General features: G+C 41.6%; 1 protein-coding gene across 1 annotated transcript in view; it reads left to right on the top strand.

Moving 5' to 3' along the window:
* The window catches only part of LOC138268679 (myeloperoxidase-like), a 54536-nt gene extending 45883 nt beyond the window's left edge, over positions 1-8653 (top strand). The window contains exons 10-12 of the mRNA XM_069218568.1: positions 1616-1853; positions 6437-6657; positions 7864-8653. Coding sequence (XP_069074669.1) covers positions 1616-1853; positions 6437-6657; positions 7864-7886 — 482 coding nt within the window. The 3' untranslated portion in view covers positions 7887-8653. The remainder of the gene's footprint in view (positions 1-1615; positions 1854-6436; positions 6658-7863) is intronic.
* The last annotated feature ends 6672 nt before the right edge of the window (positions 8654-15325 follow it).

The following is a 15325-nucleotide window of genomic DNA, read 5'->3' as shown; positions in this document are numbered from 1 at the left end:
ATAGCAAACACCTATACATTTACATCTAGGTCCAGTATGAGATTTACCCATGAGTAAATCTATGTGTGGAAATTTACCTTTGTGAATCAGGCCGAGTGGGTGTACATAGTAACTTGGTGGCATGGTCCTTGAACAGATGAGTGGTGGCCACATTCATGACAAACAAACCTGTAGCTATAGATACCAAGAACAAAGTGTAGAGTTCAAAGCCCATGTTCAATGAGGGTGCACAGAAGTGCTAGTTATTCAAGTCATTCGCTCTAATCTTCAGATAAGTCATAACATGCTCTGGTAATCGGGGATGCAAAGTGACATAAGACATGATATTTTTACCTTAGCTTATGGTACATTCACAGAGAAAGACATGTATATATAACACACAATTTATTTGTGCAATTTGTTGGGTCTTAACCTAGCATTGGTGTGTCTGTACTAGACTTAGGGCTTATAACTCATAAAGAGCCATAGAATTGTACCCGGTGACACACCTGCCTTGGGAGGTGGGAGAGGTAACAGTAACTAGGTGGGTGCAGAGTTTAACCTAGATTGCAAATGGGTCTCCACTGAGAACTTAAGAAAAAAAGGAATAATCAGTCTTCCCTGGAGCAATTATGCTGATATTCTCATTTTGACTGATTTCAGCAATAGAGTCCCTTGGGTGAAACTTTGAATTTCATTAACATTGGTAGCCCAACAAGTTTTACACAGTAACTCCCACTCCCTTCCCCACCCATGTACCAGAGGCTCTGAGAGTGCAGAGTTTAACAAGGCTTGCAAATGGGTCCCTGAGATACAACTGAGACATTAGGAATTACAAGAATATTGAGTACTTCCTGGTGCAATTTTGCTACTAATTCCTCATTTTTCTGTTTCCAGCATGAGAGTCCCTGGGTGAACCTTGTAATTATGTTGGGATTTGTAAACCGAGTTACTGGCCAGATTGAAATCAAAACCGGACTCTTAATCAAGACCTATCCATATTAAAAAAGCAACAAATGTATTATACACAGTATGTACAATAAAGTTGTATGTTATTCAAAGCCTCAAAAGTATGATGTACTATTAATGGGATATGCAATAATTCACAGAAAAATGTGATTTCAAAGATGTTCAGCATTTTCAAAAATAGCTATTGTTCAAATTGACATAGAACAAAATATATAGAAAAGACCCATTATATGTCCATCATTCACTACACCAATATGATGTTGATACCCAAGCACGACACATTTGTGAAGCTGAGGACTGTCAAACATGTATAAGACGTGTAACTGTTGCAGTTTGTTACGATTCGACAGAATGTAAGTGATGGTCTAAACCTCTTAGTGGAGTTTGGCAACGCAATCCTAGTATTTGTTGGCATTTATATATCTGTCAATTATTCTGTCCAGGATCCAACTTTCGTTCAGAAGATAGATAAGGCACCAAAAAAGACACAGTTCTCACTCATATCTCAGCACACTCAGGTAAATAGGCTCATGCTCCTACTTACTCCAAAAGCAACAAGTTGTTATAGATAGATCATCAATAAAACAATTAATTCCATCATACACAGTTAAAACATGCAAAGCATGGCATTTAATTTATCATGTTATCTTACATACTTTTGCTTTAGAATACAATACCTGGCGGACATACTGTGGACTCACTGAACCACGCAACCTGGCTGATCTTACTGCAGTCTTTAAAAATGAAGAACTGGCTAGGAAACTCTTGGATGTGTATAAGACTCCAGAAAATATTGACCTGTGGATTGGAGGAATAGCTGAACCCTTTGTTGAAAATGGTCGAGTTGGCCCCCTCTTTGCATGTCTGATCGGAAGCCAGTTCAGGAAAATCCGGGATGGAGACAGGTAATTTGCTAAAGAACATATGGATGGAAAACAATTGGATTTAGGTCATTTCTAGTAAACGCTAGTTCAAACATAGGGTAATTTCTAGGTTATGCTTTAAAAAATATTGTGATTAGTAGGTGATTTAATGTAGGTATGGAATTTGAGTTCCATGTTTCAAAGTCATGTATGTTGAGCTTATGTCATTGGGGTAGTTGTAGTCCACAGTATGATTTCAGTATTAGTCAGGAGTGACCCAGTTAGGGGTACACCTGCACTACAGGCAAATGAATAGCACTAGCCGTTATAAGAAATTGTCGCTGGTGGTAAGGGCTGCTAGAATCGGTGTATGTAGCTAATGCAGAGTTGGCAAAGTAACCCTGACAATGATGAATCCTCGTTTCTGGCAACTTCTGCAGATATGGCACAAGATGCCACTTAGGTTTGTTGGCAGCTAGTACAGTCATGTGCTCTAGACAACGGGCCACGGCACTGAAAACATATTTCTCCTAAATATTCTTAGGATGGGCAGTAATCCAGCAACGTTTTGAGAACTCATGTTTTTGGTTCCGCAAGGGTACTTGTCCACCCAGTCACCATAGTATGAACATAGTTGAATTTCTTTCCACACCTGCAGAGAAACTGTAAAATGAATAACTGTCTGACTATTTTTCTTGTTCTCATCCCTTCTGAGAGATCTCTGGCATCAGAAGAGAGATATGTGCAGGCACAAATGCCCGCTAGTCACATTCACACGGTCTAAACAGAATGCAAAGTCTTGCAGTAGAACTCTAAACAATGACTATAATATCATGTACTAATTAAAAAAAAATGAATTACTCTAAAATAACCTTCAGTGCGCGGTCCATTACATTCCAGTTAATCCTTCAGGTCTGCCAGAGTCCATATGTTCGGATGTAGGAAACAAGTTAGAGTCTATTTAGAGATAGTTACGCCCCAGTAAAGTTTCTTCAACTCTCCTCAGTTGCTTGAAATTCACTTGCATATAAACACGAACAGTTCTATTTTCAGTCTTTTCTGAAATACATAAGGTTAGGCTAATCTCTCAGGCTCAGGTTTAATGCATTCTACAGTCTGGTACCATGAACCATCAAGATATTGTCATTGTGTTTGATCTCGTTGAAGGCTTGTTGGATAATCAAGCGTACCAAAGACAAACACCAAAAATAAACATTAAACACCAAGGAATTACCAAGAGGGAGCTTACGGTCAGTCTGCAAGCCATCACAAGCAGACAGAATCTTCAGAGAGGAGAGTGATAGATGATAGTGTAAGGTTTTGTGGTATGAAGCCCGGAAAGCATTGAGGCCATGCAGAAAACGTGGTCCAAAACATGTGGCTCATACCAAAATGGTTGCCACATATTAGTCAATGGAGAAAAAAAGTCTGCGTTCTCTATTATAAGAAAAAAAGCACAGAAAATGTGTGAAAGCGCAGTATAATTTGTTAGGTTGGGTTTGGAGAAATTTTATATTCAATTAATGGTAGGTATGTGAGCCTACTTTAAATCAAAGACATTTTACAACTGTAATTGAACAAACAAAAATGAAATGTTATTTTCTCGATTTTACATTATTTAAAAAAATGACATCGAACAACTAACAAAATAAGTGTACAAGAACAGCATAGTGGGCTGATAAGACAGGTCTGTGGATAATACTATAATCAACCAAAGATGACAGTGTTCCCAAGATCTTCTAAGGTGCAGAAGTTTGCTAAGTATTTTCACTGATCATACAAACCCCACCATTGACTCAGGGTGCTCTACAAAGAGAGATTCCTTCATTCACCTTCCAGTGTCTTGTGAAGGTGCAGACTGCTTTCATGACTTCATGTGGGTACCTTCTCCCAGATATGGCAGTGCTCTGGATACCATCCTTCTAACAGTAATCGCTAGAGCTTCCTACCATTCCACAATTGGCTGTTAAACCACAGGAAACACAAGCTATCATATTAAGATAAGAGACTAAGGTGGTCATTACAAGTCTGGCTGTGTCTTGACCACCAGACTTGTGGTGACGTTCAGACCACAGCCAATCCGGTTGTCTGAGCGCCACATTATGACCACAGCAGTCTTGCCGTGGTCAGACCGCCAAGATTAGTTGTCCCAGCAGTCTGGCAGTTGTGGCAGTCCTAATCCGCCAGGGCAGTGCTGCAAACAGCGCTGTCTTGGAGATTATGACTTCGTTCTCACCCAGCGATTTCATGGCAGTAGCACCGCCATGAAAAGGCTAGCAGAGAACAGGTGCAGGGGACCTCAGAGGGGTTCCTGCACTGTCCATGCATTTGGCTTGGGCCGTGCAGGTTTACCCCTACTTCAGCACAGTCGACAGTGCACATTGTGAGGGTGCTGATGCACCCTGCATTGTACAGCATTGCAGTCGGCTCGATTACGAGCTGGAGACAATGCTATAGGGTGTTTCCTGCTAGGCGGGTGGGCGGAAACTCAGGTTTCCGCCCACTGAGCTAGTGGGAAACTCGTAATGGGCCTAGCGGGGAGGTAGCCACTATGGCGGCAACCTCCCCATCTGAAGTTTGGCAGACGGGCAAAACGGTCCGCTGAACTTGTAATCAAGCCCTAAATGTGGTTTCTCTGACTTCTGTTCTGCAAGGTCATCAGTTAATTGAGTTAATTTTTATTGCAACCTTGTTCTAATCATCGGTTATCTTAACTACAATGTTCTACGGTTGCTCTTTATTTATTTTATATTTATTATACGTTTATAGGTTTTTACACAAAAAGTAAGGGAATAGTAAAGAAAATATACAAATTAATATATAAGACTAACATTTTAAATGCATAAGTTGTAAACATATGCATTTCTTACATTTTAATTTTGTATCTTTACATGGCATTTAATTTTTGATAGTTAGTACTGAACAATTTTTTTTACTGGTAGACAATCTTTCTTGATTCACGTTTCACAAATGTACTCTATTGCAGCCTATTTTTAAGGTATTTTCATTATAATTCATAGGCTTCAATATATGTGCTCTTGATCAAGTGCCTATCCACAAGGTGCAATTAGTTGTCTATTTGTGGCGTCCAGGTAAACTTCCCTCAATGTGAATCACTCTTGCAGCACAATAGGTCAGTGTTTAGTGACCATCAAACTGGGCTACTCTTGAAGGGAATCTATAACCAGAAGGCAATGTCAGGTTCTGAGCAGCCCCCTGGTTTCACAACTCTTGATCAGCATCAATAACTTGCACTGCAACCTTTGAGCCAAGAGCAGCCACAAAATTACACTTCTCTCCATAAGAATCCATGGCTGATGGCGCAAGTTGTCAGTTTGAGCAGCCACCATTCTGTTGTTTTCCAAAAGGGAAATTTCATACGAGCAGTGGAATCTGTCATGGATGTTAGCCTGCACTTCCTTTTCGGGGAAATACCAGAGTTCCAGTACAATCTTTCAATGCTTAAGCTGCCATTAAGCAGTGTTCCCCTTTCATGATAATGGCAGACAGACATCTATGAGAATTCACCTCTCAAAATGGGAATTACAAAATTACATGAGATATCACCTTTGCAGCCATCACATTGGGCTTCCCCCACTTGCAATCTATTATTCTATGTCTGACAGATTGTATTTATGCAACCACAGCTTGGGAGAATGGGCAGGAATGAAAAGGTCTGCAAATGTCCCAAAACATCTATTAGGCAAATCTCACCAAATGCCCACTGTATTCTACAGGTCCAGGTACAGTTAATTGTACCTACCTGGCTTTCCAGGAAGCATCCTATGCAATGCATCCAGGGTGTGTCCACCGACATGCCTGTCTACAATAAGGGTCTGCCATGCAACTTTTAGTCCGTAGCAAAGACTGCATCTTCCACAGACCCACGTACCTGTAAACTAGACCAAATTACTTCGACAAATTCTTTCACTGCGCCAGGACTCAGGGTATTCCGCAAATCAATCCGCGTGCCATCAGCAGTCCCTGTAACAGAGCTACTGACACAACTTAAGGTGTTCTAAAGACCCCTTGTCTGCAACCAATGCACTCTCTAACCTCCAGTAGTTTTCAATGTGTTCCACTGAAGTGTACATTGATTCACCAAAATGCCTAAGGATACTAGGAAGAATCACACACCCTTTGACCCAGATGACTTCACAGGCTTGAAATCTTGTCCCACCCTTAATAACTATTTTTTGCTGCTGAGTAGTTATGAAAATAGCAGGGAGAGGGTACTCTAGAACACTTACATTCTCTTCCTACTTCTGCCTTCATGACTTCTGATACCAGGGTTTCCAAGATCAGTGCCTGGATTCCCAAAATAAATCGCTCCTACTCATGACTTCCTCTAATTAACATCCATGTTTGGGGACCCTTACAATTCCACTCACAATTCGGTATTTGACGTGCAATTAATGTATGCCTTAATTTAGCCGTTCTATAAAGATTACTAACTTTGATCTATTATGTCAAATGTTACCATAGGATGCCACTTTTAATCAGCGATTGTTATATAGTGCGTTGAATTCAGATTGGTGGAGTTTGTGAATATGACGCACTACACAAATAAATACATAAATAATGATTTCCGTTCCGCAGTGTGACAACCCATCTTTACTTTTCAGGTTTTGGTGGCAGAATCCAGGTGTGTTCTCCAAAAAACAGTTATCTGCTTTGAGCACAGTAACTTTATCACGAATAATCTGTGACAACAGTGGCCTGAAAGAGGTGCCGAGGAATGTTTTCAAGTCGAATGAATACCCAGAAGATTTTGTGAGCTGTAATGCCATCAACACGCTCGACCTGCCTGCCTGGAAGGAAGGCAGGAGACCAGGAGGTACCTTTGGTACGTGAATCTCAGTGATTTAAAAATAACTGCCTTTTTTTAAAGAGTGCATACTATTCCCCAAAATTAATGTTCCTCAATTTGCTGACCACTGGAAGGATAAAATGGTGGGCCAGGATTGCTTGGATTCATACTTGTGACCTGCAGAGTAGCACATTATTAACAACTTGTGTTAATCAGGAAGCAATCCTACAAGCATTCTGACATCATGCATTAACATTTTTATAAATGTTACATTGAAATCCATAAAAGACTTCACGGGGAGGGAATCCTTGGGGTATTGCGAGGATGTAGTACAGTCATCATGACACGCAGGCAGGGGCTGTTTGTCCTGGCTTTAAACTTGAACAGTAGGCCAAGACAATCAAACGCTTTAAAATATGTGCTACTCCAGCACTAATACCACACCGGCTGAACAAATGTGTTAATGTATTTCCAGCATATAGGGGTGGTGTAATTTGTGATTCAAATCATGGTTTCACACACACTTGCATTAATGAATTAGTGTGGGATAAACTAGATTCACCTTTGCAAAGTGGAGGTTTAATTATTGCAGTTGGTTACTGCCAGCCTTTTGCTGTCAGTAACCTTTAAATTATTGCCTTAATTTAAAAGTCTGTTTGCAATGCTTTGAAATCAGGCGAAAATACCACATTACCCTAAATCTGAAGTACGGGTGGAACTGAACATTAATAGCGATACTACACACTTCTATCTTTACCTGGTAACCCTAAATGAGTGTATTTGTTTGTTAAAGGAGATATTTTTTGCCATTTACCTACATCCTATGTTTTGTCCACCAATTTCCCAAACTCCTTTTCGCAGTCAATCCAGTTTACTGTACAATTTGTCATAGGTAGAAGCTGTAAGTGTTCCATTTCTTGTTTTAATTGATAACAAATGTGTTTTTCATCATGGAATTTTCAATTATTTGAACTCTAAATCATTTACAACTGCTCTTTCTACTAAAATGAACAAGAGACAAATGCTCGTTCAAGCTATCACGAAGCAAGCATTTTGGTGACTGTAAGAGACTTCTGAGTTCACTGTGTAAAAGTAGCTGAACCTCAATGTATAATTTGGCCCCATCAAAAAGGACACAAATACAGTACTCTCTTTTAGATTAACTCGAGGCTATGCATAGATCTGCTCGAAATTGAGACTGTAGTTCTGTACTTAACAATATTTTTTATGTTTTATTAACAGAGAAACAACGCACGGAGCTGTAGTGGATTACTATATCAAGGAATATCTATCCACCATCAAGACACACGCAGATAATTTCAACAGACTGAATATTTTGCATTGCCTGTACAGAGAAGTGTTTGCACTAACAAAGGATTCACTTATTTTTTAGCTTTACTTTTATTACTTCTAGAAATAGTTTGCGTTGCGTAGGTCTTATAATTTATTTTATTTATTTATTTGTGGACAGTCCAAATTCTAAAAGGGATTTAAAACATTCTATTAAATTCTTTACTGAATATACTGTGTCTTTTGGAATGCTATGAATGATTTCCTTTACAAGTTGTTGTCCAAAAAACTGTTTTGCCAGTGGTCTATGAATCACTTTTAAGAAATTAAGAAGGGAGATGAGCGAGGGGCTCTTGCAGGGGAACGAGCAGGACCGAAGTGAGAAAAAGGAGACCAAGGGCTATAAAATAAGTGTATGCTATCAGAGGGCACTCAGCATGTTAACCTTAGCCTTCTGAATACATTTCATTCAAATAAAGCACTTTATATTTTATATAAAGGAGGGAGGGAATGAGAGGGGGAAGAAGAAATCTGATTAAACCACACACTATTAAACCTATCAAGTTCAAAATATACATTTTATGTCACATTCTTGTACAAAGGACATCAATGTTTTGTCAAAATAAGTGAAGTTACTTTAATGGAAATCAAATAATTTACTACCCAAATAATGAGTTTCTCTTCCTTGAACCAGACAATCATTTAACTGTAAAGTGCAAATAAAGTATTTCATAGTGGTCAAGTGTGGTCTCTTGATTTTATATGGGTCATACATTAATTATTTGTGAGAAGTAAGGGAATTCTATTTAAGGATGATATTGAAGCACACAGTCGCCCAACAGCAAGTACACAATTACTTGGACAATATAAGGGGTGTTTTGCTCAAATAAAACAACTTATCTTACACAAAAGTTGGAAAGATTTTCAATACAACTATCTGCAATGGACATTAACACAATTTTATAGTGTGCCATCCAGCATTTGGGTGACTGGTACCTTAATGGTTAAACAACAACAGATTTGGATAGCTGAAGTCTGTGATGAAACTTGCCTCCAGACAATGACTTGTGCTTGGAAGTTGGAAATTGTGATTCATTGGACGTTTAAGAAATCCTGAGAGACAAGAAAGACTCTTGGTTGCTAGGACGAGACCAAGCACCTGTAAAATGAAAAAAGACAAACTGGGTTTGTCATCATAAATATAAACATTGTGCAGATACTGCAACGTTCTCAAAAAAGTTACAAAATAAACATATGTAGTACATTAGGCATACAATTATACACATAAAAGTTTTACTTCAATCATCCGATGAATAAGAAAGTCACTTATCCCTGGGCCCCAGAAGTGCACTAGTACGAAGTTGAGGTATTTTGCGAGCATTGATGGTGCACACATACGTTTGTAAGAGCTTAAGTGTGAATGATAAGAGGTCCTGAAAGAATGATGAGGGTGGTGGCAGGTCCTTAGGCTTCAGGCACATGGTGAGCAGAAAGTTGGTTTGCAGGAGAGACTTTCTGATGGTTTTGGTGCCAATAGTCAATGTAGGCCATGTTCAATCCTAGGAGGGACTACAGAGAAGACTCACAATATTTTGGCAGAGATCCTCCGTACAATTTACCAGATGATGATATGGAGGCAAAGCAGGAAATACAGTGATAGCTGATTATTATACTATTCTTGTAAATAGTGATTGTTGAGACATACAGCAGTTGGGGGGCAGAATAGGTTAAACTGACCTTGTCTACCTCTTGACAAATGAGTGACTACAGAGGAAATTCCCCCCTTTCTGATCCATGAATCCCTTCGTTTTTAAAAAACTCGAATTAATATAATGAACAACTCACTGCTGATTTGAGAGGATAGTCTCTGTTTTTCTACATGTAATGCATTTGTAACAGATAGGGATTTCTTTGTCCCTGACGAAGACCTCTTGACCAATTCTTCGCACGGGGAGTAGGTTGAAACATGTTGGTAGCTTTGAGTGGTTTTTTGAACCATCATGTTCTATCTTTAGACCACAATTCTGATTTTAACCCATACCCTATAATAAAGGAACTCTATAATAAAGAAATTTCCTTTGGGCATACCCCTCTTTTTAACCTTGAATCTGGACCCGCTCATTTGTCGTGTATACGTAAGATCTCCTACGTTTATGTGGTTGAGTCCACAGGAGAGGCACTGTTCTACTCCAGTTTGAGGGGTCGCCTATGATGATCATGTAATGATAAGTTATGGGTGAGGCAACCTCTCAGATATCTTTTTATGAGCGTTTTTGGCAGTATACTTTTGAACACAGAACATGATTGACTTGTTTCCTATAGCACGCAAGTACCTTAGGTGTAATGATGAGGGAAGAAACTACCTTGCCTCTGTATGTGAGGTGTGACGCCAGAAGGGGAGATGGACACCTCACTGTTTTGATTTTCTTTCCTGCTTTGTGATGGGCAAATGGACCTGATTTTTGCTCCATAACAAGGATAGAAAGAAGAAAAACTTTTATTTGCTGCATTAACAGTGGTGTACAGGCATGCTGGAATAACAAAGAAAGCACTGCAAGAGTAAGCTAGTTGTGGAGGCAGAGAGCATCCAGGCTGAGGCCAGTGCAGTGGCCTCTTGGTCACTGCAAAAGTAATGAGTGCCTCTTCCTCCTTGCAATCTTTTAAGCCAATGCACGCCGACAGGTCAGAAGCAGCATTTTCTCCCTCTAGAACCAACACAGCCCCTGACACAGTGCTATCTTATCACCTCATGTCAGTAGGATGCCTATCAGAATGACAAGAAAAACTATTAACAATTAAAATCAACTGCAGTTCTGTCAAATGTGTACCAAGCTTGCTGCAGGGAGAGCCCTCTACTTGAGGGCAGTGTCAGTGTGGTATGATCATGTTGTCACCTGATATGTGGACCCTGACAGAGACTGAATGCCTGCTGCTCCCAATCCCAAAAGCAGAAGGTCTATTCTGATCTGGACTGACCCCATACCAGAGTCTTCATTAGTGATACAATCCATCCATTGCAACACTTTTCTGGTTCTGGAGCTTCTTTCTCCAAATAAGGCACCTGGAAGTCTAACAGAACTATGCTAGGGCCTTTACTCAATATCCCAGTTATTCAGCAATTTACAAACCAAACTGGTTGTATATTTTCAAATACAAATTGTTTCCTAGACTTAGCCACCCATAAGGAAAACTAGCTTTTTGTGGTCTAATCTAGCAATGATTGATTTATAGAACCTAACCTGTTGGAAACATTGGTATGAGAATAGGATACCATCAGCCATGTGTTTCACTGGGGTATCAGGATGCCCTGTTTTTAATTTATTACAAGTATAGTGGTAGCACAAAATCACTACTGATATATGAATACCTCCACAGTAGGAATATGAGACTAGCATCAGTCAGGGGATTCACGTATTGGTGGCCACCCCTGGTGTAACGATTGTACCAATTGTGATCATTCTCAGAATACTATAGCCACCCCTGGCACAATCATAAAATATTTCACCATGCAAGGACATACCTTTTAAGTGATTTATTCTTGAAGTTCCTTTTAAGTGTATACATTTAAAAATATTGGATATTCCTGATGTTTACAATGTTATCAGCCAGGCTGGCAACCATAGTCATAGGTTATCTTAGCTAATGCTAACCCTATAGCTACAATATTAGGATTCAGGCTGAAAGGGAAGGTCAGATGTCTCCTGTACTGTGAAGTCGAGGGATGGAAAGGTAACTGAAGAAGACCAAGCTGTCATTCCATGGTACCTTTTTGCCAGGAATAAATGTAAATGATCGCAATTTTTAATCATCAAATGCAAGGACTGCCTGGAAGTATACACTTTAATTAATGGAGTCACCTGAGCTTCATGGGGAAAAATATTTGCATCTGCAGTGATCAAATTATCCATCTGAGGTTACACTACATACAAAATATATATTTTTTAGCATTTGAGTTTTGAGGTGTCTGCGTGTCGGAACCCCTTTCTGAGGGCCACGGAGCAAGAAGGAACTACTGAGCACAACTGTGGTGGTTGACACCATTTTTTTACTTTTTATTTCTTTATTAGCATTTTGAGCGTCAAGTTATTACAACATTAGGTACCTTCAGCACTGTTAATGGGAAACAGTTCATGCTCAGTGGTGGTTGCCAATTCTATCAACAGTTCGATCAGATGCTGCAGTGCCATATTCCTCCCCTTCACCTCGGCGGGTTGTGAGGGGTATGAGGGATGCGGTGGGACCCTGAGGGGGTGTGAGATCTCCACAGTTTATGCGCATATGCACCACTCAGATACATCTTTGTCTGTTGCAGCTTAATGCTTGAGGTTTAAAAGGTTAGCCACCACCTCCTACCATAATTGTGCAATTGGTTCTCTACGCAGTCCTCTAGCTTCTTAGGCTCATAACACCACTCCTTCCTCTGTGGCCCACTTTTCTACCTCTGCCCGTCACCTGCAGTGTTGGTGGGCCAGGGGAGATGTCCAATGCTGCACCATGTCTCTACGAGCTATCCCCAAAGCCAGGTTCCCAAACCTGTTGCCCACTTGGTTTACTCCTGATGTCCAAGGGTCTGACTTACTATGGGTCCTGAGCAACTGAGCCAAGTACCACCCCTTTTAGCACTTCACTCTCGGTGGTAGCGCAAGCCGAGCATCCCAAGGCTGTTCCAGGTGGAGACAAGGGCGAGACATACACAAGCGCAAGATTCAAAGTGCAAACAGTAACCACAATAAGGTAATTTACCAATTAAATTATTGCTTTTATGAAACTGGTTTTATTTCAATACCAACACAAAAAGCATTGCAGCAAAACACTAAATAATAGCCACAGACTCTGACGGTAGCGTACTAGCATCGTCCTGGGCAGTATCCTTGACTGCTTCTGTCTCTTGCTATTGAGGCTGATTATTCCCTATTTAATACAGGCGGTGATTCCCTGGTGCAGCCCACTCTACTGCCCATACAACAAAGTAGTACTTTGGTCTTAAGAGTCAACTTTAACAGCCCTACAAGCTAGGTTTGTGTAAAACTCCAACCGGACTGCCAGCTTCAAACAGTCTTACCTGACCTGATGGCAGCCATTAAGTGCAGGTAAGCCAGGAGCGTCTCTGCAGGCTTCAGTGTCCCGATGCTGAGATTCTGTGACCTCTCATGGTCTTTTCAAAGTGACGCGTCGGGCTTCCTTCACTCTCCGCATGGCCTGTGTTGGTATTGAATGTCCTCCTCAGTGGCTCCTCGCAATCAGTAAATGTTCCCACAGCAGCCTGGGCATGACAATCCAATCAACAGGCGTGCCTCCATTGTGTCTCCCTCCTGGCACACATGGGTTGCCTATTTCCTCCATTCAAGGGCAATGGCCCTTACTTCACAGTGGCGCGATGCCGAAAGGCAGGGTTTGCTGAATGGCACTGCATCAGTTCGACAGCCCTTACTTCACTGTAGCGCCTACCTGGCACACAGTGGTCGGCAACTGGTTCTGCACAAGAACGACTGCATTTATTCATGATGACCACCACCTGGTATACAAGGGTCGCTGACTTGTCAGTGCAGTGGACCTGACCGGACTGGGTGTCACGAACCAGCATCGAATCAGAAGAATCTCCCCTAGGCCTTGTTCCCTCCATACGTTCTCCTGCTCCACTTGTCTTGGCAGGCAGGCAGAACGCTAGTGCTCTAGGCTTAGGGCAAGTAGTCCTGACTTCCTGGGAGATTCCCCCCCACACCCAGCAGGGAAACTAGCAGAACTTGGTTCCCTAGTCCTCTTTCCAGCAGCTAGAAGTTGTGTTGATTTTGTCTCCTGTTGAAGAGGGCTATTGACTCAAGTGTGGGGATCATGCTCCCACTCTTATAGTCCAAATCCAGACACAAATGTGATTTAGTGCCCAAATGTCTAAAATTCAGGTTGTGGATCTCATCTCCTTTAATGTGTTTGCTCTTCTACACTGCCATTTGTCTACGCAACAGTCTCCCAGAGCACTAGTGGCCCCAATCCTGACTGAACCACAACACAGGCCAAGAGAGTAATCGGGGAGAACACCTAGCTGTCAGCCTCCAATTAAATATACCTCTTAAAGATTCAAAGGCCTAAGCCTTCCTCTCTATCTAGATTCCCTGGTCCACAGTACCAACTTTATCAGTCCTGCTTCTTCTTGACAATGAGTTCAGGCCCCACTGGTCAGTTACTGTTCCTGGAATCAAAGATACCTTTGATGTGTACATAGGATGCTCTGCCACCCCCTTCTTTGAGTGTGTCCTCCCATCCCAACCCTCAGGAATAGCAACAATACACATTTCCTCTCAGAGGGTTGCAGTCCTCAACTCTCCTCCTAGCTTTGCCAGGACCTGTGTTTCCAAAACAGAAGCCATAGGCCCACATAATATGCACCATATACAGGCACACACTTATTCCAGCACACACCCATGCAAGTATCATAAGTTATCCAGCACTATACACAGTCCATGCAGGCCAAGGGCAAGTTAAGTACACAGCTATGGATCTTTACATGAGCAGGCTAGTAGGCACCACTCCAGTAATCTGGGTAAAAAGGTCTGGTCACAGTACTGAGCACTATTGAACACAAAACGGTATCCTGCCACCACCATGCTGGTGTCACTTAAACCCAGGTAAGGGCAGTAGCCCTTTACCTATCTTAGGGTAGTGCGTGGTGTGCCCATCCGGGTGCAAGACTGCATTACCTTGAGACAGACCTAGGTTACACATGCATAATCCGTGTCCACCTGTGACCAGAAATCATTACTAGGTGTCCAGATATCCATGCAGATGGGGCACTCAGGGCAGAGGTGCACGTCCATCACCATCGAGAGCGGTGTTTCCTCTTAACAGTGATAGATGCAGTCACCAGAAAGTGAAAGGTCAATAAAATAGTAACTATATCCTCCTCAGGGACCTCCATTTCCACCTCAAAGACACCACAGACCCCCAACTCCACAGCCTCATTTCCACCTGGAAGACACCACAGACCCCAACTCCATGCCCTCCTTGACATTCTCAGCAACCTCAGACTCACCCAGCTCGTCCAAGGACCAACCCACACAGCAGGCCACATCCTTTACCTATTTTCTCCTCTAATAACAGGATCACCACCACCCACATGACCACCCTCACATTGTCCGACCACTACATCATACATACCCGCCCACCAAGCCACCTCACTTGAAAAACCCAAAGCACCATCAAGACACTGGTGCAAAATATCCAAAGAAAAGTGGGCCAAGACACTACAGGAACACCCACCCAACCACACTGGGAACCTTGATGTCGACAGCAAGCTGTTTAACAAATGCCTCATAGATTGCACCAACAGCAACGCTCCCACCAGAAACATTCTTCCACATCCTGTGAATTCTCCAAAAACAACGAACAACCTCAATGTTACACAAACTACCTCATGGAG

Source organism: Pleurodeles waltl, chromosome 12, assembly GCF_031143425.1.
Source record: "Pleurodeles waltl isolate 20211129_DDA chromosome 12, aPleWal1.hap1.20221129, whole genome shotgun sequence".
Taxonomy (NCBI): domain Eukaryota; kingdom Metazoa; phylum Chordata; class Amphibia; order Caudata; family Salamandridae; genus Pleurodeles; species Pleurodeles waltl.
The sequence above is the reverse complement of the archived record's forward strand: the minus strand, read 5'-3'. Positions and strand labels throughout refer to the sequence as shown.